The 24,142-nt window shown below is 43.5% G+C and overlaps 1 protein-coding gene across 10 annotated transcripts in view; it reads right to left on the bottom strand.

Annotated features, from left to right (window-relative positions):
• Positions 1-24,142, bottom strand: part of LOC146395993 (uncharacterized) — a 544,253-nt gene that overhangs the window by 394,901 nt on the left and 125,210 nt on the right. For all 10 annotated transcript variants that reach the window (XR_014829619.1, XR_014829617.1, XR_014829618.1 and 7 more), the window contains exon 2: positions 13,967-14,103. Coding sequence is in view for 1 of the 10 variants with exons in the window: in XM_084999563.1 (XP_084855689.1) it covers positions 13,967-13,970 (4 nt within the window). In the remaining 9 variants the exon portion in view is untranslated. The remainder of the gene's footprint in view (positions 1-13,966; positions 14,104-24,142) is intronic.

The following is a 24,142-nucleotide window of genomic DNA, read 5'->3' on the forward strand; positions in this document are numbered from 1 at the left end:
TAGGAAAATTGTAAAGGGCTCATCTTTGTTCCCTCTCCCTTTGTGCCTGTCCCCCAGTGCCCTTGGTGGGCATGAGACCAGCTGTTATGAACACCACTCTGATCTGCTCTCCCAGGTGTAAGGTTCAGGTCTCCAGCAGGCCTCCTCCCTCAGTTGTTCTCAGATATTAACCTGGTGCATCGGAATCACTGGAGGGCTTGTGAAAACAGGTCACTGGGTCCCACTCCCAAAGTTTCTAGCTATCTGATCTGAGACAGTGCTAGGAATCTGCATTTTTAATAAGCTGAGAATGATACTGATGCTTTGAGAACCACCTGTACCAGCCATCTCCCTACCTCACTTGTAATCAAAAACAGTGCCCTGTACCAGCATCAAAAAATCTACAAACAATAAATGTTGGAGAGGGTATAGAAAGAAGGGAGCCTTCCTACACTGTTGGTGGGAATGTAAGTTGGTGCAGCCACTAGGAAGAACAATGTGGAAGTTCCTTAAAAAACTAAAAATGAGTTACCATATGATCCAGCAATCTCATTCCTAGGCCTATATCTGGAGAAAATCATAATTAGAAAAGATACAGGCACCCCAATGTTCATAGCAGCACTATTAACAATAGCCAAGACATGAAAACAAACTAAATGTCCATTGACAGATAAATGGATAAAGAAGATGTAGTAAATACATAAAATGGAATATTACTCAGCCACAAAAAGAACAAAATAATGCCATTTGCAGCAACATGGATGGACCTAGAGATCATCATACCAAGTGAAGTAAAGTCAGGAAAGGAAAAATACCATATAATATCACTTACATGTGGAATCTAAAATATGACACAAGTCAACATATCTATAACAGAAACAGATTCACAGACATGGAGAAGAGACCTGTGGTTGCCATGTGGGAGATAGGGTGGGGAAGGATGGATTGGGAGGTTGGGATTAGCAGATATAAACTATTATGTATAGGATGGACAAACAATAAGATCCTACTATATAGCACACAGAATCATATTCAATATCCTATGATGAACCATAGTGGAAACAAATATGAAACAATATATGTATGAATCACTTTGCTGTAGAGCAGAAATTAACACAACATTGTAAATCAACTATACCCCAATAACATTAAAAAAAAAAAACAGTACCATGTATCTGGAAGGCCCTGCTTGAAGCAGACAGACTAAGCTTATATGTTAATGTATGCTAATACAAGTAAATATATTACCCTTTGCAGGGTATTTCATTTTATAGGGTCATTTAGGGAGAGTACTAATGAAGGTTGAAAATACCTTGCTATTGGGGAGTTCCCGTTATGGTTCAGCAGTAATGAACCCAACCAGTATCCATGAGAATGAGGGTTTGATCCTGGCCTGTTCAGTATCCAGCATTGTCCTGAGCTGTGGTGTAGGTCTCAGACGTGGCTCAGATACTGCATTGCTGTGGTTATGGCTGTGGCTGGCAGATGCAGTTCCAATTCAACCCCTAGCCTGGGAACCTCCATATGCCACAGGTGCAGTCTTAAAAAGAAAAAAAAAAGGAGTTCCTGTCATGGCGCAGCGGAAACGAATCCAACTAGGAACCATGAGGTTGCGGGTTCAATCCCTGGCCTTGCTCAGTGGGTTAAGGATCCGGCATTGCCGTGAGCTGTGGTATAGGTCACAGATGCGGCTCGGATCTGGCGTTGCTGTGGCTGTGGTGTAGGCTGGCAGCTGTAGCACCGATTAGACCCCTAGCCTGGGAACCTCCATATGCCATGGGAGCGGCCCTAAAAAAGACAAAAAAAAAAAAAAAAAAAAAAAGATGGGAGGGAGCGGGAGGGAGGCAGAGAGAGAGAAAGAAAGCAGGCAGGCAGGCAAGAAAAGAAAAAGGAAGGAAATACCTTGCTGTAAGTCATAAGTAGGCTGTATTATTTAGGGCAGGCTAATTGCTATCATAGGTAACCCCCATATCTCAGTGGCTTAACCTCTAAGAGTTTGTCTCACGGACCAATGAAGGTTGTGGAGTGGGACCCGGGTTCCTTGCAGCTAGCAGCTCTCCTTCCTCCACAGCCCTTTGCTGGATCCTCTATCCGGCACCAGATTAGGAAAGAAAGGAGGATTTGTGGGAGATTCTTACAGGCCAGGCTCTTCACCTACATTCCACATCCCCATCCTTTCTACGCATGTTCCACCGGCCAGAACTCAGTCACATAATCATCTAACGCCGAGGAAGACTAGGAAATAGAGTTTAGCTGAGAGGAAAAGGGAAAAAATTTAGTGAATAACGAGCTTATCTCTGCCACATGGAATTTTCCATGGGCCCTGAAATCATGAAACCTAGGCAATTTCAAAGGTCAACCACACAGCCTTGGGACATTCTTGGAGGAGAACCATGCCCTCATGCAATTGTTCTGGCTTCCGTGTGCCTGGCCATAAAACAAGGTATCTGGGTATTCATGTAATCTCTAGTAACATAATACTCAAGATGAGTAGATCAAAGGACTGATATTCCTGGGTCCAAACCAGCTAATCTGGAAGCAAGTATTTCCTGGAGAAGAAGACAGGGCAGAGGAGGAGCTATCATTTGCCAAGAACAGAGCAACCTATCATCTATAAATCACATTCATTTTACCTTAATGACTCTGTAGAGTTTATAAATGAAAAAAGAAAGGCTCAGAGGAGTAGGTGAATTGACCCAGAGAAGCTAAGGATTTGAACCCAGGACCATCTGCCTATGATGTTCAATCTGATTTTCCCCTTTACTGCCTCGGCTTTGCCATACAAGTTGTTTAACTGATTATCCTAAATCAACCACATTTATCATAGATTATTATCTGTCCCAAGACTCCTGTCAACTGACCCCTTAGTTCCCAAGGCACCAGCTTTGGAAAGATGGTGCTCCGCTCTCATCAGCTTGGCCTCTCTGAGTCTCAGTGATCACATCCATAAAATGGGACTCATCTCACTGCCCTCTGAGGGCATGTAATGTACCTGGAACCTTCTGACTTCTCTACAGGGGCCAGCACCTTCCTGACATTCTCCTGTGGTGTTGGCAGGAGGTGGCTGCTGTGAACTGGCACAGACCAGAGCGGGGGGGCTGGGTAAGGAGAGGTGTGACTATTCCAGACCTGTTCTGCACCAAAGGCCCAGCACTTGGTGCACGCATGGGCACTTGGTAAATGTGACTGGGCAAGGAGACAAGGGTGATAAAAATGAAACCAAGAGTAACCCATTGACAGGCTTTTATTGCATCCTTATCTGGGAGTTCAAGGCACATCCTAAGTTCTGTCCTGGCTTATCCAATCTTGCTGGATAGCTGGTACTGGCCAGGATCACACTGAGGGCGAGGCCTGTCCCGAGATAATGGCTGCTCAGTACTTCCACTTGCCCACAGCCGACTCCTGCAGCCCACGCCACAGCCACTCAGGGCCCGCCTGTCCCCTCGATGAGCCTTCCCCACAGCATCATTCGGGAACTTTCCCCCACTGGCTTCCCCAGGTCTATACTCTCCTTTACACTGTGCTTCCAGGCCCATGAGGCATCCCTCTTAGCTGACCCTTTGCACTTTCTCAGGGTTCTTAACATTCCTGTGCTTTCCAGAGAGATGACTGTGCATGCGCCTGCAAAGGTGGCTCAGTAGAGTAAAGAAAGGAAGGGCTTTTGCATCACTGAGCCCTGGGAGTCAATCACCTTGTCTCCCTCAGCCTCTGTGTCCGCATCTGGAATGGGCTGAAGAATACAGACCTCCTGGGGTTCTTGTGGAAGATTAAGCACTTAGCCCAGGGCCAGGCACACAGTTAAAGCTTATCCCGTGGCAGGGGCCTTGGCCAGTCCTCCTCCCCATCAACTTGCAGAATTCTGTCCCCGGTGTTCCATGCAGAGCGGGTGCCCAATAACCAAACATTTGCAGGCTAAGGGACAGAATGTCTCAGAGCACAGAGTCCCTTACCCAACGTGAATGAGCAGATTAATTGCTCTGTGTTTCCTTAAATGTCTCTCTTTTCTCTTGTCTTTCTTCTCAAAAGATGATTAAGAGGACATGGTCTCTCAAGTTCTTAGGAGAGAAAAATTAAGCCAGTCAGAATTGCTCACTAATTTTCCAAGGCTCATCCAAGCTTGGGCTGGCCCCCTGGGAGACATTACAGTGGCCCCGAGGGAGGCGGCGGCAGCTGCTGCTCCAGCCTGCCACTCCTGCGTCTGGGTTCTGTGTGACAGGCTGCTCGGGAGAGGGGGCCAGCCTCTTGCTCAGAAAGTGACTGTGTGGATGCTGGTGGCGGGAGCCACATGGAAGGGGCCAGGGTGGGACTGACCCACCAGCATGGCCAGGCACTCTGGAATTCTGAAGGCAGCTCTCATGCTGAGATCTGGGCCTCCCTCCCTGTCTAAGGAGACGCGTGTTCGTGGTTCATGGATCTTGACTTTCAGCCAGGAGCGTGAGGTCAACACAAGCTGTTTCCGGTAGCGGGAAGTAAGACCATACGAATAGTCTAATAGTCTAATTCTGTCTGGATTTTGTGATGAGACTCAGGAACCAGTGAGGGGCTGGAGATGCCTTCCCCAAAGTGCTCAGAAGGCCTCCCATCCAGTTCCACAGCACTCACCCCAAAGCAGCTGCAAGGTTTGGATGGAGCTGTGGAAGTTCTGTGAGAGAGAAGGCATGCGGATGGGTCCAGAACTCATGCCCTGGGCTGCCAGGATGAGAGCCATCTGGGGTTATAATAAACACGGGACTACTAAGCAAAAGGTACTGAGGGCCCGTTAAGATGAACCAAGGGTTGGCTTCTCCTGCATTATCGCCTTTGAGCTTCCCAACTCCCTCATGAGCTGACCATTTCAGCATCAAGAAAACTGAGGCACAGAGAGACAGACACTGGTCCAAGGTCTCCCAGCTGGTACCTGTTAGAGTTTGAAGCATTACTATGTACTGCCTTTTGTATTCTTTTACCTTCACTGCCTTCTTATTCTGGTTCAGGGCTTCCCAGCTGTAGTGTGCATTAGGATCACCTAGAGGCCTTAAGAAACAGATTCCTGGGCCCATCCGCAGAGATTCCCATTCCACAGCCCCACAGTGGGGCCCATGGGTTTGTCACTCTCACACGTTTCCAGGTGAGGCTGATGCTGCTGGTCTGGGGACTACACTCTGAGAAGTCAGGTCTAGGACAAACTGACACCTGCCAGATTTTAACCATAACAGCCCAGGAGGTAGAAACATCAAAAAGCTTAAGAATTCATGGAGTCCCCACTGCAGCTCAGCAGTAATGAACCTGATTAGTATCCATGAGGATGTGGGTTCCATCCCTGGCCCTACTCAGTGGATTAAGAATCCAGTGTTGCCATGAGCTGTGGTGTAGGTCACAGATGAGGCTCGGATCTAGCATTGCTGTGGCTGTGGTGTAGGCCGGCAGCTAAAGCTCCAATTCAACCCCTAGGCTGGGAACCTCCATATGCTGCTGGAGCAGCCCTAAAAAAAAAGAAAAAAGAATTTCCAGGAAAGTCAAGTTTGTATTGATATCAATCTTCCACTTTATGGAGCAGGAACCATCTATAACTGTCTCTTTACGAGGGTGATCACAACACATTTTTTTCTCAAGAATTTTGTCAGCATCACCTAGAATACTTACCCGACCAAGTTAAAAAAAAAAAAATAGGGGGAGTTCCCGCGCAGTGGTTAACGAATCCGACTAGGAACCATGAGGTTGCGGGTTCGGTCCCTGCCCTTGCTCAGTGGGTTAACAATCCGGTGTTGCTGTGGCTGTGGTGTAGGCCGGTGGCTACAGCTCCGATTTGACCCTAGCCTGGGAACCTCCATATGCCGTGAGAGCGGCCCAAGAAATAGCACAAAAAAAAAAAAAGCCAAAAAAAAAAAAAAAATAGGAAAACAGTTGAATTTGGAGCTCACATAATTGTGGAATCCCATTTATATTTTCCTCTGTGGATGGCTGGGGTGATTTCACTGTCCCTTTCACCCAAGATCAGAATGGACCTACATGTTGCAGGTAGGGTAGAGGTTTTTAACAGAAAAAAGCATTCCTGGGGAGTTCTCACTGTGGCACAGTGGGTTAAGAATCTGACTGCAGAGGCTCAGGTCACTGCAGAGGTGCAGGATTCATCCCAGCCCCAGTGCAGTGGGTTAAAGGATCCTCGTGTTGCCACAGCTGCAGTCCAAGTCGTAGCTGTGGCTCTGATTCAATTCCTGGCTTGGGAACTTCCATATGCCACAAGTGCAGCCATTAAAAAAAAAAAAAAAAAAAAGGTGTAACTGGGAGTTCAAAGGACTGGATCCAGCCCTGGCTTTGCCACCTCTAGCTGTGTGGCCCCTGGACAAGTCTGGTCACCTTTCTGAGTTACACAGCATAGGCTCTAAGCTCCCCTCTTGCTCAAGCTTCCTGCTTTCAGTCTAAAGCTATTGGTAGCCATTGGCTAAGCCAGGTGGCTAGGACGAGATCTCCAGACAATGCACACCGAGCTGACTCCTGTTACCCATCCAACTCTGGGACCCCACCTCGGTCCCCACCATGCCCCCACCACCTCTGGGATTTGAATCCCTGATTTTCCTCTGAATGTTGGCATGGCTTCCCCTCCAGGTTGCAGCATTCCAGGCACTGGTGTGGCTAAGGGGAGCCAGTTCTTGACCCCAGGCTCCTCAGGAGCCAGAATCTTCTCCAAGAGGTCCCAGATTCCTGGGAAAAGGGGAGACGGAGTCTTGTCAAGTGAAACCCAAGCTAGAATGCAGGTCTGTGCCACCTCTCCTACTCTTCCTCCATTATTTGGTGAGATCTCTGAGAAGGATTGCTGGGTGTGATGCTTTAGTAGACCTTGCAATGCTGCAACAGTGAGGCTGAGACTGCCAACACCAGCCGCTGTCCTTCCCCAAGGAAGGACATCAGACTTACACTGACATTTTAGCCAATCACCCTGTAATTATGACCCCTGTTTTAATTAACCAACCAACAGCCAAAATGGCTTCACAAATGAACTAGAGCCATTCTCTGAAATTCCAGCCTGGTCCATGCCCTCACAGTCCACACCTTTAGGGCAATTTGGTGAGTGAACTACCCAATAACGAGGTTCTTTCAGTATGTACAGAGCGAGGTATCTCTAAGTCCCTACACTCCCCTGATCCTCAATAGTAATCTCTACACAGAGGCCAGCGAGGTTCTTTCTACTTTGACTAGGGAAGCTGCACGAATGATAACTTAAAGGGAACTCTTGTCTATTTTAATAGAAAATAGAAGGAGAAAATAAAGAGAGATGAGCCAGAAGCAAGAGATTCTAGGTGACATCTAAGAAGAAAACTGGGAGAAGGAGGGGTGTCACAGCAGAGCCTGGAGAAGTAGAGGGGTCTCGAGTCCCAGGAACAGGCCTGGAAAGCGGTACCCACCATTCCTGCTGCAGCCAGGAGCTCCTGGCACCTGCGGGGTCCACCTCTCTCGGGTTTACAGCCAGGTACACACCTGCCCACATCCAGCGGAATTCATAAAGCCAAGAAGGAGCGGGGCTCTGTGCCTGAGATTAGTGTTTACAAGTCTCCCCTTGGGCCATGTGCAGTGACTCACGGACAGCCCTAGGGTCCCCTGATTCCGGTGTGCCTGTCTGGAATATTACTATTTCCTCTGCCCTTGCTGATTTCCTTTAATCTCATCCCAGCTTTTCTACTCATAATCCTGCTGGCCATTTGCTGTTTTGTGTCCACATTGGGTTCTTAAAATCTGGACTCACTCAACTTTTCTGGAGTTAGATTACTTATCGCGGAGTAATCAAGACCTGAAAATCAGGCAGTTACCACTCCACCCATCCACCTCCCCATCCACCCCCATCCTGGAGAAACGAGACCTGAAAATCTGGCAGTTACCACCCCACACCCGTCTTTACGTGGCACACACAGAATCTGGTTGCTGACCTCTCTCACTGCATTGCCACTCAAGTCCCTTCATGGGGGGACAGGAGAGAGAGAGAGGAGAGATTAGTCAAGACAGAGCCACCCACGCAAGGAACATTGCAATAACCTGCCCTCTTACTTGCCTTCCCCCTACCCAGACTCCCCCCACCTCCCCATGACGGCTTTATCGAAAGAGAATTTAAATTTCAAATGATAAACTCTGCATTCAAAACTCCCCAGCCTTCTGCCAGTCCACCTCTGACCCTACCTTCTGCTGCAACTTGAGTAAATTTAAACCAGTAAATAGAAGTGATATTATTCTTTAACATTTCATTTATGAGAAAAAAGAAATATGCATTAATGGAAAGGAAAAAAGTCCCCAGGTAGGAGCTCCCTTATTCACTTGGTATGAATAACGGTGAAGACGCAATTACAACCCGGCATTTTAGCGACAGCATAAACCAAACCAGGCAGTAAGTGGGCAATTCCCCTTCTGTTCCAATATGCCCCAATTAACACAAACTGAGGAAGGAATAAATTTAAGCAGGAACAGCTTATCAACATACAATTAGCACTCAATAATTTATCCCTGTAATGCCAGATCAAATAAAAACATTGTGTCATAAATCACTTACTCAAGTAAGCCACCAAGCCCTGTGCTGAAATGATCTTTTGCTTGATTTGCTTTCTATCCATCACCCTTCTGCCACAACAGGTTTCTTTTCCTCTCTCAGATCTAAGACAGCAAGGCAGCTGCTGTGGCATTTGCTACTCTCCGGAGTTCAAGGTGATATTAACCATAAACAGAATTAGAGCGAGGGCCAACTCAGACCCCACAGAGCAGGCACCTACCTCCAGATGGGGCCGGCCACCCCCAACTGCAAATAAATAGGTGCCTGGTCCTTTAACACGTCGAAGGAAGGGAAGTCCGCCTTCGTCCCTTCTAAAGTATTTTCAGATCTCAGTCCTTATAGGTAAAAGAGTTTTCATAAATCTTCCATGCATAACTTCTATTTCCACTTACATCCGTTGATACCGTGTCCATGGAAATTAAAAACAGCCTGTCATTATCCCCCTCTATAATAAGGTCTGTAAATCTCAGGCAATTATTAAGTGCCTTAAATGCTTCTCATTAGTTCTTTCACCACCAAATCTTAGTCCTTTCAACCTTGTGTGCTGCAAACCACCACCTCTTCATAATCAGATGTTCTCCATCCTTTTCCTGCCAACTCTGCTTCTCAGACTCCCTTGCAACTGACTTAGCCAAAGAGAACCCTGGGGGAGGGTGGGAGGCAGGGAGAATCCAGGGTATTATTCCATCGCTGTCCTGAGAAGAGCAGTTCAGCTTCGTTATTCATGGTTCCATATTTGTAAATTTGCCTACTTACCACATTTATTTGTAACTCCAAAATCAATACTTATGGGGCCTTTGTGGGCATTCATGGACACACACAGAGCAGTGAAACATCTGAGTCACTGATGCACATGTTCCCAGCTGAGGTCCAACAAGGTAATAATGCTCTGCCTTCTTGTCTCAGCTCTCACACTGTGAATAAGAGCCTTTTTCAGAGGGTATTTAGTACCATGTTTTTTCTCATTTTTGTGCTTTTTTGGTGACTTCACTGTTTAAAATTGCCCCCAAGCACAATGCCAAAGTGCTATCTGATGCTCCCAAGCACAAGAAGGCAGTGATGTATCTCACAGAGAAAATGCCTGAGTTAAATAAGCTTCATTCAGGCATGAGTTATACTGCTGTTGGCCATGAGTTAAATATTAAGGAAGCCAGCTATATAGTTGACTTTAAACTATATACAGTTGACTTTAAACAGAAATACACATGAAACAAGGTTGTATATTGATCAGTTGAAGAAAATATTGTGACCAGAGGCTCACAGGAACCTAACCCTGTATTTTCCCTAGGAGCAAGGGTTTGCTATTTTCTAATTCACTATGCACAGAGACTTTCTGGAACACCACCACCACAGATAAAAAGAAGCTACTGTATTTCCCAGGGATGCCCTTGTCTCCTCTGGGACTCCAGCTCCCATCAGACAGTCCATACCTTCCTGCTCCCAGTGTCCACTGGGAAGCCTCTGCCATGACTCTCACAGCATGGCCTTGGCATCTGGACTCTGATAACATCGTCTCCTTCCTGTGCCCTTCCATGCTAGAAGTCACAGTAGCTTCTGCTATGGTTAAACTCTGGGGTACTTTACCATCCTTTGTTTGACTTTTCAGATGTTCCATCTTTCGTGTAGCAAATTCCCCGTATTAAATGTCCTCTGTTTAAACTATTAGACTGGTTCCTGTTTCCTGGCTCAATCCTGACTGATATACTTTCCTTATCCTGTTTCCCAACTTCTTCATTTCTCTTTGTGGCAAAATAACGGCCCCCAAAAGATGTCTACATCCTAATCCCCAGAACGTTTGAATATGTTATCTTACATGGCAAAAGGGATGCTGCAGATGTGAGTAAGAATTGTGAGATGAGGAGGTTATCCGGGTGGGACCAGTATAATCATAGAGATCCTCATAAGTGGAAGAGAGAAGCAGCAGAAGCAGAGGAGGAGATGTGAGGAGACAGCAGAGGCATGCAAACATGGGCCCAGGGAAGGTAGGCAGCAGATGGGGAAGCCAAGGAGCAAAATCTTCCCTAGTGCCTCCAGAAGGAAAGCAGCCCTTGTGTCACCACGGTTTTAGCCCAGGGAAACTCATTCTGGACTTCCAACCTCCAGAACTATAAGATAATAAATTTATGTTGTTTTAAGCCTCATAGGTTGTGGTAATTTGTTACAGCAGCAAATGGAAACACATTCTTTTTGAGGCTCATAGGTCTTTACATCTTTCAAGCAGAGGGCACCAATTTGGTTCCAAAACATATTTAAGATCTGAGGTAACACCCCCACATGTAGAAATATCTCTGGAACTCTTAGTAGGCAGCAGCCACTTCAACTAACAGACAACATTCAATTTCCTAAAACCAGGGGGCTGAGAGGATCTTCTAGTTAGGCCTCTCTAAGATCATTTCCGCTTTCATTGTAGAAAAGTCCTAACATATACAAAAGCAGAGAGAGTAATAGCATAAGCCACCATGTACCCATCATCCAGCTGTCACCATGGTCAACTCATGGCCAATTTTGATTCACCATATCCCCATAATCCCCCCTTCCCTAGGTAAACTCGAATAAATTTAATTTGTGACATCATTTCTCCACAAATACTTCAATATGTGTCTATAAAAGATAAAGAAGCTTTTAAAACAAGACCACAAAATTCTTGAGCCAAAAGAAAATTAATAATTTCTTCCATAATTAATTAAGCAGTCAGTGTTGACATTTCCCCAGTTGTCTCATGATTTTATTTGGATCGCCATCCAAAAAGACTTCACATTGCAAGTATTCAGCTTTTCTCAAGTCTCTTTTAATCTGTAGACTCCCCTCCACTTCTTTTTTCCTACAATTTACGTACACATTACAATGTGTGTACATACAATTTATGTGTCTGTCAAAACCCACAGACTTAGTTTTACTGACTTCATTCCATGGTGTGGTTTAACATTTTCCTCTGTTCTAAGTAATTTGGTAGTTAGTTCAAGAGGATTTATTAGAATTTCGTTCAATTTTTTTGGCAGGTATATGTTATAGATAGTGTTGCCTAGTTCCACATACTATCTGGTTTACTGTCTTTTTGTAATGTTAGCAGTCACTGATGATGTGATATTGTGATTTATAATAAGAAATATATATTTGGTCTTCACATTTCTGGCACAGAGCTCCTAAAACCCTTGGAATTTCCAAAATGCTGAGAGCAACAAAGGTGTCTTTTGTTATGTTAATGAGGTGACTTTTGGAGGAACTCAAGGTTGGGGGCTGGTTGCCAGGAGCACCAGCCACGTGATTAGAGGACTGAAATTTTCAGTTCCACCCCCTTCACCTCCAGGGAGAGAAGAGGATCTGGAGGTTAAATCAATCGCCAGTGGCCAACGATTTAATCAATCATGCCTATGTAATGAGGCCTCCATAGAAACCCAAAAGAATGGGGTTTGGAGAGTTTATAGATTGGTGAATACATGGAGATTAGGAGAGAGTACAACACTGGGAGACCATGGAAGCTCTGAGTCTCTTCCCCAAATCCCCCCCTATACCTCTCTTCCATCTGCCCTATCCTTTTATATTAAACTAGTAACTAGTAAGTAGTATGTTTCTTGAGTTCTATGAGCCACCCTAGCAAATTAATTAAACCCAAGGAGGGGGTTGCCGGAAACACCAATCTGTACCCCATTGGTCAGAAGCACTAGTGTGGCATTTGAAGTGAAGGGCAGCTTGTGGGACTAAGCCCTTGAGGTGTGGATTTTGATATCATCTCCAAGTAGACAGTGTCCAAATTGATTTGAATCAGAGGACACCTAGCTGGTGTCCAAGAATTGCTTGGCAGTGTGGGAAACTCCCGACCATACACACACACACACACACACACACACACACACACACACATGTTGGAATTGGTATCAAAAAGTTAGATGATCACTGCCTAGATCCATTAATTTATTAGGGATAACAGAACAGTGATTTTCTAACTCTATCTTCCTTCTTTTATTAGCTGGAATCCTTTTACAAAAAAAGGAATTTCCCCCAATCAATTATTGGATTACTGGAGATACAGCTCATAAAAGAAAGGCAGAAGAAAGGAATTAATCATCCACTATATGAGTTGGCTCCTTCCAAAGGTGGCCAATGATGTTTCCTGTCTTTAATGACTATAATCTCATGTATTTAAGTGTATTTTATGTGTTTCAGTCCATTACAGTTATTACTCTTGCTGATGTTCATTATGACCCATATTTAGCCACCGGAAACTTCTTTAAGTTGTCTCCTGGGCTTTTTTGACACAACATGATTGGTCTTTGGTGGCTTTCTTGCTTTGCAGCATGGCAAAATGTTCCAGAATCATCTTGGATATTTCCTGCCCTGAGTCTAGAATCAGCCATTTCTCCACGAAGCCTTGGTTCCTTAAAATGGGAAATTATATTTAAAGATGACAATCTATGCACTAAAGGTGCTCATCTTTAATGGATCAGTCATTGTTTCTAGGGTTTGGGGGAAATATATATTTAAAGATAAAATATCTCATGGGTCTAAACTGTTCATCCCAATTGCAATTCAGGATGACATAGTTTTTTACTTAACCTGATGGATCTTACATCTGTGTCCCCTTTTTATCACTTGGAAAAACATGACACACAGTGACACCAGCATAATTATTCATTCACTTTATCACACAATGCTCTAGAAGAATCTCAAACATCACCACCACTTCTACCTAGGATATTACTACTGAAAATTGTTTAAGGTGGTTTTTTCCTTGTGTTGTTTGTTTTCTATTACTACTTTTTGTTCTGAGGATATAATCCATTAGGGCTAGACAGACGCTTTATGTATGCCTACTTAGCATTTACTCTACCTTATATAAATTATCTTTAAGCTCTAATGATTTGCATGATATAATAAATAAAATCAGTCAACAGATCAAATTGTCTGTGAAGATGACCATATTGGCTCTTACAAATTTCACTCTACCAACTTTCAAGTTGGTGTCTAGACCAGGAAATAGAAACCGCTCCATTTCAAACGGGAGGGCCAGTGGAGATTTAATACAGAGAACTGATGACAAAAACATTGGAAAGGAAAAAATATATATATTGGAAAGGCTGGGAGTACCACTAAGAAAAGGAAAAAAAAAAATATTGGAAAGGCTGGGAGTGCCACTAAGAAAAGGTAAAGGGTCATTCAAAGATATGTAACTGCAAGAAAATGCTAGGACTGGGTAGAAGGAAAAAGTTGTGTTGCTCAGATCTCATGACATCATACATGCCATTGAAAGCCATGGCCTTGGAGCAGAAAACCACAAGGCCACATTTCCACCCTCATTGCTGCCTAATGACTTCTGCTTTCCTCCCATCTTCTAATCTCACCTGAGTGCTTTTCACTGGTAGAACCCAGCCAGCAAGAGTGTCTGAGTTGTGTGGAGGACAGGTCTTCGGTTCCAGAAACATGAGATAACAGGAAACCTGTGAGGAGCAGAGTACCAACTGACAATATGCAACTTACCCATCCAGTGTCCCACAGTTTGATGTGTTTTTTGTTGTTGTTGTTTTGTTTTTTTTTCCCCAGTAGAAACGGTGGACTCATCTTCTCCTGGGTCCCTCTGAAGATCAGCAGTTCAGGACAAAGATTAAGGGCATAATCTGCAGAGAGCATAGAGAAAAGATATAAAAATACATGAAAGAATTTAAAACCATGGCATTAGTCTTGTTAGTAGAAACTATAGTCAACCGCACTTCCATTCTCCATCCTACCCCCAAAACATAAGGAAAGCAGGGGTCATATGTTTGTGAACAGATATCTAGGCTCAGAGAAACTAAGTAACTTGCTTTTAAATTTTATTCTTTTCAGTGCTCTGATTAGGAATGATTTGCCAATTAAATAGGACAGCAGCCAAAGTAAAAAGAGACATACACTGAAATCTGTTAGCATCAACTGCTATAGCCATTCTTCTCTAGATGACATATTGTTGCTATATATAGTTTAGATATGAGTAATGAGAATGTGATTGTAAGCCAATATTTAGGGAAAAGCTAGGCCTATCAGGACCACAACTCTGATGGAATGTCTTGGTGATGGATTTGGTCTTATCCTTTCTCAATTTATTTCTCTCCAGGATGCTTTTCTATTTAGGGTATTAAATGACTTACATCTGATGGACAGAGAAGGACACTTATTAATTGTGAAATCTTGAGCGAATTATTTAACCTTTCCAAAATTCCTTATCTATGAAATGGGGATAATAATAGCATCTACTTCACACAGTTATTTATGAGAATTAAATGAAACAATAGACACAAAGAACTCGGAATAGTGCCTGCCATATTATAAGTACTCAATAAAGTTTTTATTCTTGCTAGAGAAGAAGCTAAGTAAAAAGGTCATTTCAATTGTCTGCCAAAAGTAACCTTATTTGAACATTTCTTCTGGTAAATCATAGCTGACACTAGGTCCAGAAGAAGTTAATGATGCCAGTAAAGGAGTCATTGAAAGTAGGAAGGAAATCTTATGTGAAGAAAGGATTAATGGTATTATCCATGGCAAATGTAGAGGTCTCATGTTCTGCAGTCCAAGAACTTCTGCTTCTCCAAGACCAGCAGTGATGATAGTCATAAATTTAAGCAACTTTGAATGGGAAAAAAAAAAAAAAAACCTAAGGAATGTTAATCGAAGGCTCATTCTGGGGAAAGTAATAGTCCTGGGAACTGGATCCTAAAAATCTTGATATTTCACATGAGCTGGTCATCCCCTTGGAAATGAAAATTGGGAGAGCTATCAGAAAAGAGGGAGACATGAGCCCACCCAGCTTGGACCAAAGGAAAGAGAGCCAAGAGGAGAGAGAGAGAAATAGCTGCAAGGAAAAATTGAGAGCAGCTTCCTCTCACTGAGTTGGAGAAAACATTGTGCTGTTCCTTCAGCATCAGTGTCCTGCTTTGCCATTTGATGTGGGTAAAGCGGAAGGTCTCACTCCATGCAAAGAATTGTGCAAATGTTCACATTCTCTAGAGAGAAATTAAACTCACAGTGGACCACACAGCTAAAGGAGGTGCCATCTGACTATAAAACAGTACTCTGTATTGATGAGAAACTAAGTGTTTCTTTTTGATTCAATACTGTTATGAGAGGAGGAGGCCTACATTGGGATGGTGGTCCTTCCACTATAGTCATAAACTGAGATATAGACCTATAACACACACAGACACACACACATCATAAATGTATCTGCTCCAGTGTGGACTAATACAAATACACTGCATCATGATAACTCAAATCAATAGCTGATTTTCTGAAATGAAGAATTCCTGGTAAATCTCCAAACAAAAAAGACAATCTCCTCTTAATTAAGTAGTAGTTGCATTCCTGGAAATTTCAGTGACCACAGAAACTGAGCAAAACTACTTTAAGTTTCTATGTTAAGTGGAATCAAGTTTGAAGTTCAGATAATTATAAATAGATCTTGTGAGACATTCAAAATCCACGTGGATCATGGCACAAATCAATACGGAGCATCCCCGGCCACTGCTCATCAATGCCAGTGGCATCCCACAATCTATCGTGTTAACCAAAATTGTCCCCCACATCTCCAAAATGCCTTCCTGCCTGGAGGCAGGCAACCACTGTTAAGAAGCACTGCTACACAGTATCCGTGGTCTTGAAGGGCAGTTGGCAATACCACAGGTGAATGAAACGCTATTTTCAGAAAATAGTCCCATAGCATGAAACATAACCATATGCATTTACAATACAAGCGGTCAATGCAAGTGTTGAAGATTCAGCCAAAGAAACACTGAATGACTCTAGGACATCCACACCTGGAGAGAAGTGCACATACATCTGACTTCCCATGTCAAGGCAATCCCAGGAAGCATGCCATAAATCCACCCTCATCGTAACAGACTTGGATGACCCCGTTCACCTACAGACAACCCACTGACAACATCTGCTTTCCTGTGGGAAATGTTGCCCTGGAGTACTGCAATCAGGGCCAGCCTTATGATTCATTTGAAATTCCATTCACCTCTGTGTGTGGAGTATCTGGTAGAAAGGCAGCCACATCAGGAGGCCCACCTGAGCTGAGCATACTGGGTGTTGATTACAGGGCTCAGTGAGGGGGATTTCTAGTTACACTGTGTGCAAGAGCTCTAATGAAATGGATCCTTTCAGACACTGAGCCTGGAGACTGGTCCAGGATCCAGGAGATCTCAGTGGCAGATTTTTGAACAGAAACTCCCCTTTGTTGGTGCTACCAACAAGGCATTTCCCTCAGTGTCACTAAGTTCAAATTCCAAGGGAGCAGGGTTATTGATCTGGCTTATCCTTTTGATTCAGGATGCAAGTGATGATCACCAGTGACCTTGGGGAGAGATCCTTTCCCCTCAGGTCAGAGTTCACCCTTGTGGACAGAGTGAAGAACAGGGACACGTGGCCCACTGACCATTCAGCAGAGGCCACTGGCAGGTACAGATTCTGAGAAAGTGCAATGGCAAAAAGGCACTCTAAAATGTGTCTGAGAGACCTGAAAAAGTGAAAAGACAAATGCTCAGATTTGTATGAGGGAAGACAAAGTTGGAAGAAACAAGACGTACAGCGAAGTGATGTATTTATGAGCCACAATGACTTCACCCATGTTTCGCAGTGCATAGGAAGGCCCCACAACAAAGAGTTATCTGGCTCCAAATGTCACAAGATCAAGGTTGAGAAACCCCATTCTAGAGGGAGGTTCCATAGCCAGCATTCATCACCTTCTCAATGGGTCTGTGATGAAAAATGGGATTCAAAACTGCAGATCCAGACTTTGGCAACAGGCCACAGAGAGCTGTGCCTGGCACCCTCACTTCATAAATGAATAAATTCCACCTGTATCCAGGGCAAGAACCCCCCACTTTCCTCTTTACAACTACCTCTAGCTCTACCACTGTGGTCATTCATCTTGCAGAAAGGGGAGTCCCTGACCAAATGCCAATCGCCTTTGAATAGACCATCTCGCCAAGGAACTGCCTTTCAATTCTCTAGGCCAATTAAAGGCCCTTGGCATTTCACCCCCTGGACACCCTCACAACTCCAACACATCTTATCGCCACATGCATATCAAGCTATAAAGTCCTTCTCAAGCCTGGCTGGCTACTCTGAGACTCACACTGGATCAATGACAATTGCCCTCTTGCCAAGAATCGATGGTCTTTTTGCCCTGTTGGATGCAGGCTCTTCCTCCATCTCCAGTCCCTTCTTCCAGTCTATATACAGACAAATCAGACTTTCTAAAAGGAAAGACAAAGCAACAAATCATCCTTTCCCCACTAAGCAGAAGGGAGCGCTGCTCTATGGGAAGCTGTTGCCCAGGGACACACGGGGGCCTTGTGTTAGCACTGCAGTAGGCTGGCTCTCTGAGTGAACGGGGGTTGAAGCCCTCTCTGTGAGATGCATGCTTGCCCTCTGTGCGGTTGAAAACACCACCAACAAAGCATAAATACACACATTGAGCTACTACAATAAAACACAGCCCAACATCACCCAACCTCCACCATTATGTGCTGTTAAATATTTAATTAAGAAATCACATGAAGCAGAGTGTTATGTACACAATCAAGAGAGAAGAAAGAGAAACAGAATGCAGGTGTAGAATGGAGCCCAGCCTGGTGGTAAGGACCATTTTCATTCGCTCTTACCCAGGGGCATTTGTAGAAAAGATTGTTTTGCCAAATATTGATCTTTTTCTTCATTTTCTTGAAGCATGTCTTTTCCAGAAAGAAAAGACATTTAACAAGTATTAAAAACATGTGTTTAAACCATTCAGAAAGTTTAATTTTCTTTAAAAATGGTTTCCGGAGCTGAGGTCTTCTCCAAGTTTCTGGAGCTGAATTTTCACCTGATCATATGTCAAGTCTGACCTGAGTGACCCTACGTGGGCCTCCATCAATCACCTGGGATTTTCCTTGGACCCCCCACCTGAGGGGCTCCGTTGTCCACTAGTATCGCTGTCTGTCATAGAAAAGCAAAGGCCAGCATGAGAACCAAAAGGCTGTTTGAAACGAAGTCTGGTTTTCGAGGAGCCCATTTCACATCACTGTGAAAGTTATAAAGCAAACTTCTGGAAGGAGGCCAGGGAGTTTTGAAAACTATAGACATGAATGGCTCAAGCCAATAAACTTAATCAAAGTCTGTATCAAGTTTATACCTGCAGCAATAGTAACAAATAACACACAACGGTAAAAGCGGCTGGACACCACCGCTCAGAGAAGCTAATGAAACATGAAGGAAAGTAAACAACTGCCTTGCAGACTGTAAACCAGTTCCAGGCTGGGCCCCGGCTTTCTGATGAGAAATGGGGCTCAAGGAAAGGGAGGTGCCAGCTTCCAGCAGCCCAGTTCTTCCTCAGATTTTATAGGATCTATCAGATCCACAATGGCGGGCCCAGAGCATGGTGGTTGAGACAGCTTCCTGTAGCTTTGAGTTGCCTGACTCGCCTTCTGGAGTTGAGAAACTAAGCTAAATCTGACCTCAAAGCTGGAGGCATCTGAAAGTGAAAGTTTAAGGATAAACTGTCCTTGAACTATTTCTCCAGGGAATAATATTTCAAGAAAATACAGATAGCATGACACTCTTTCCATGGTGTCCTCCAGCTTCCTTGTTCAGAAAAAAAAAAAGAAACAACGGACTTGGTGTAAACAAAAGCACGTCTCCTTTCCTTTAAAGGGATGGATTCTGGGTGTAGGCTGAACGGTCAACCCTTCACTAGCTGCCTGTCTCAGAAGACTTGTCTCCCTGATCATGAGAGAACCTGGAGTTTTCTTGGTGTCATTCCAGCCTTGAGGGTCATCCTGAGTGACAAGGCTCTCTTCTCCTTTTTTTTTTTTGAAACCATATCCATGGCATGTGGAAGTTCCTGGGTCAGGGATTGACCATGTGCCAAAGTTGCAACCTGAGCCACAACTGCAGCAACACCAGATCCTTAACCTGCTGCACCACAAGGGAACTTCTCAGGCTCTCCGCTTTTGAGGACAAGAAGATCTATTTCCACCGCAATGATGTCAAGGCCCTCCCAACTTCCCCTTAAAAACTATTTTTCCAGAAACAGGGAGGAGTCTTGCAGGAGGAAATCGGTTTTTCTGAATATGATATGGCTGGATTTAGAGAGTCTTCACGCCAAGTAGATGTCCAGAATGTGTTCAAGAAAAATTCCCCCAAAGATGAAGAGATTCAAGGCTCCAATTAGGATTTTGCACACACTTGCTCAGATAGGGCTAAACTAGAAGCATAGCAATTATCTTTTGCTACCGTCAAAGTTGGGCAAAGATGCAATTCCTGAAACTCATTTTAACACCACCAGAATATGTTTACTTTACTCTGCTGTTAACAATGGCCTAGATAGATTCGGATTTAACATATGAATATAAAGGTTGCAAGTGTCACTGCACATTATGAAAATGGCTTTAGTGGCCAGGAGGAAAAGAGAAATCCAGGTAGAAATAAATGAGGGGATTAGTTTAGTCACAGAATATTTGGACTCTCAGCCTTCAGCTAACTCAGCAATCCTGCCTCCAGCAATTATACCAATGTCAGGCTTTCATCATTTTGTATTTTTGCACCTGAAGTGTGTGAAAGCAGCTCAGTTCCAAATGACATACAGTTTTACATGCAAAGGCTCATTTTTTTGCTCCTGTGGATCCAAACTAAACCAGCAATGGGCCTCAGCTGCAGGAAGGAATAAACAAAGCATATACTTAAAGGCATATGGCTGGCAAATTGATGGTTTTTATTATTGTTTTTTTATGGCCACACCCACAGCATGTGGCAGTTCCCAGGCCAGCAACTGAATCTGAACTGCTACGACATATGCCACACCTGCAGCAATGCTGGATCTTTAACCCACTGTGATGGGCTGGGGATTGAACTTGTGCCTCTGCAGCAACCCAAGCCACTGCAGTCAGGTTCTTAACCCACTGCACCACACTGGGAACTCCAAATTTAACATTTAAAAAAAATCTGAATGTGGAATTTCATAGATAATTCAAAAGTGCTCCAGTACTCTGTATTTGCATAAAGTCAAGCCAGCAGAAATCAAGATACCAGCAGTTAAAGAACACTAGACCTTTTTTTTTTTTTTTTTTTTTTTCGTCTTTTTGTCTTTTCCAGGGCTGCTCCCGTGGCATATGGATGTTCCCAGCTAGGGGTCGAGTCGGAGCTGTAGCCACCAGCCTACACCACAGCCCCAGTAATGCGGGATCTGAGCCGCGTCTGCGACCTACACCACAGCTCACGGCAATGCCGAATCCCTAACCTACTGAGCAAGGCCAGGGATGGAACCTGTAACCTCATGGTTCCTAGTCGGATTCGTTAACCACTGCGCCACAACAGGAACTCCCTAGACCTTCTTTTAGAGGAGGACACAGATGTCATGAAAAATAAATAAGTTTAAGAACTGTGAAAGCCAGTCCCTGTGGAGGAAAAAAAGAGGAACATGTAAGCAGTGCAAAAAATATAAGATGATAAGTACCACTTGAGCAGTGAAAAAGATGTATTTTAAGTTCAGCAAAGATCTGATGGTACTTTTGAAGTACTAGGAGCAGGAAAAGTGGACTAAGAACAAACGAAACCTCATGATAGCTTAAGGAGAGTAACAAAGAATAACAGAGCAAAGAAACATGCCAGATTTGTCTTTAAAATGGCCAAGGGGCTAGAGGAGTTTCTATGTTGTTACAGACCAAGAAAGGCCTGGTTTTCTTATCTAGAAATTCAAAGACTGGGATGCAGGTACGGAGAAGAAATAAAACCAAAAACCACAAGCAAAAATGGACACCAATTTACCAGATCCTAGAAACTCTTGAAACTCTTATGGAGGAATTAAAAAATAAACTCAATTTTCTGAGAATAATTGTGTGCTTGTGTTACATATAATGTATGTATGCGTATATATTCTCTAAGTAAATTTTTAAAATTTAAATTGCTAAATGAGAGGTCATTGAAGAAAACCAAAGTTGTTCTAAATACATTCCTACTGGTTGTGGTTAGACTCCAAAATGCTACTTAGGTGCTATGATTAGATCTATGGGGCAAATAGGCTATTCTTAACCAAATGTGTGAGCTTATTAAAAAGAACGAACAGCACTTTACTGATCAATATTGATCCTTCACACACCTCCTTAATATATCAAAGCTCACTTTCCCTCAGGCATGAGGAAAATAGAATATACAGTTTTTTGAACTGAACATAATTTACATTCAGTATAGGAAAAAGAAAATCGGGGGCATTGTATTAAAGCTTTACCACTGGGGGAGACGAACAGACATGGGAACCAGATGTCTTCAGCAAAAAAAAAAAAAACAAAAAAAAACCTAAACATTTTATTTGTTAATAATTATTAATTGTTATTAATTAAATTTATTCTATCAACAGAAATGATCTTGTCTCCCACCTTTAAAAGTTTATACTAATTCAGAGTCATTTGCTGAAACTTCCTTGTCTTTGCCCACCATCAAGCAAAAAGCTATCAATGAATCTGGTTTTTGGTCCACACCACCAATCCAGAACCACCAGAGTGGGAAAAAGCTGGATTAGCGAATGAGGGGCCACCTGGAGTCGATCTCTGAGTATCGTTCCAAGCACAGCACTGAGGTCCAAAAGCAGAAGAGTCTTGAAGCAAGATAAGAAGCCACCTGGCAAATGTAGGTGGTATTCAGAGGAAAAACTGGTGGCGGAATTCAGCAGGAAACAATTCCGAATATCAATGCATGCCCTCTGGGAGGCTGGCTCAGCTATCCTCTGTAGAAAAGAGGATGCCCCTCGCAGGTTAGACAATTGCCTTCCAAATAAAACTGATGTAGGAAGACACTTTGGGAAGGTACAGAGGGAGCAGGCACTCTGAGAGTGGGCACATGGCCTCTCCTGGACTGTGCCTCTGCCATAGCCTTGCCTTCCCCAAGTGCCATGGGATTCAAGAGGCAAGAAGGATATCAGTAGTGATCAAAGACAAGACTGGGGCCCAAAGCCATGTGGGGAGTAAGCAGGGTGCCCTTGAAGAAGGAGTGAAGACATGCACTGAAGCCTCTGTCAAGCACGAGCCTCTTGGACAGGCTGTGGAGAAGCTTTGAAACACTGGTGGTCAAGGTGAACTCTTAGGCCTTGTTTGGGGATTCCTCTAATTGCCATCTAAAAGTGAATACGCAGGAAGTCACTTCTTCTTCTCATGGGGTTTGTGAAGCTATGAAGTCTCTTCTCTTCCTTCTCTTCTCTCCCTTGTATCCTGCCTATCTTCTCTCACAGATCACTCCAAGTCCAACCCCTATACTTGCAGGTAATGTCTCCTTCCTGTTCTGCTCTGCAGATTTTATATATAAATACAAATACAAATACAAATATAAATATAAATATAAATATCCCTCCCTATCCCACCATCCCTTCAACCTGTCCACTACTAACTGATCATGCAGTCTAAGCCATTGGCATTAAGTTAGCCATTCTGACCTTAAAATGTTATCCAAGTAGTCGAGTCTTGTTCAGACCCCTGTAGAAAACCATGGGGCTTAAAGTGAAATTATGATGTACGTTCCGTGGGTATATCTATTTGTCAAAATGACAGTTAAGATTTTTGATATATGTATATTTTATCTCAAAAAATTTAAAAATTATTGAGCAGAGGATAGGAGATGAGCAGAGGTAGATCTGAAGCAAGGAGGGCAGAATAATGATAATGACTGAAGCTGAGTGATTGGCCCATGAGAGTTCATTTTACTCTTCTGTTTACTTTGTGTATGCTTGGGATTTTATATAATAAAAAGATGAAGCATTGGCTCTTCCCTGTGAACTAGGCCACAGCCATGCACATACACACACACACACACACACACATGCATATTCCAGAGTGGAGGCATTAGTTTTAGAGCCATCTGGTCCTGATTTTATCATGTGTGGTTCACTCTTCACCCAGTGAGGAAGAGAGGGCTTGGACGTCTATCAGCTTAGACAACACTTCAAATTGACTTGAGCATTTGGGTATGAAGTCATTTTTTCCTTTTTTCTGGTCTCCAAATGGGAGCCGTACAACTGGAACACATCTCTTCTGCACTGAGATTTTCAATAGCGCCACTTTGAATAATCCTCCGGATCCCTTACCACCATCCAAAATATTCGTCTGCGCTCCATTCATTACGTGGCATGAAAATGGAGTCTGCAACGTGATATCTCAGGGAACAGCCAGGTATGTGACTAAATACTTTCCCCTAAAATTCACTTCAGCTGATGGTATTATTAAGGACCCTGTTCCTCTCATTCTCGTCTGGCAGTTTATTTCCTTTCTGCTGGTACATTCTTAAATTACCAAAGTACTACATGATATATGGTTTCTCACCAACTCTCTAGCAGGTTTATTTCACTACCCCGACATGGGTTACTTGCCATCCTGTCTTATTTTTCTCACTTCTGCTGCCTCTTCCTTACTGTAATCTCTTACATTCTCTGGAATACTTTCTGTACCAAATATATCTATTCCACTTCCATGCACAGAAATTTAGTCCGTTAAAAAGGAAAAGCCTCATCCCAGATATCTTTGAAATGAGTCTGTTTACAAACCCCTCAATAGACATTTTATTGTAAGATAAAATATTTAATGATTTGGACTAATGAGGGATAGCCTGGTCTAAATTATGGAATATTTAAAAAGAAATATCCTATGAAATAAAAATTAA

Source organism: Sus scrofa, chromosome 15 (assembly GCF_054392235.1).
Source record: "Sus scrofa isolate SSC_HxYL_T2T_F1_AM1 chromosome 15, Sscrofa_HxYL_maternal_Yorkshire_Landrace_v2.0, whole genome shotgun sequence".
In the NCBI taxonomy this organism is placed as follows: Eukaryota; Metazoa; Chordata; class Mammalia; order Artiodactyla; family Suidae; genus Sus; species Sus scrofa.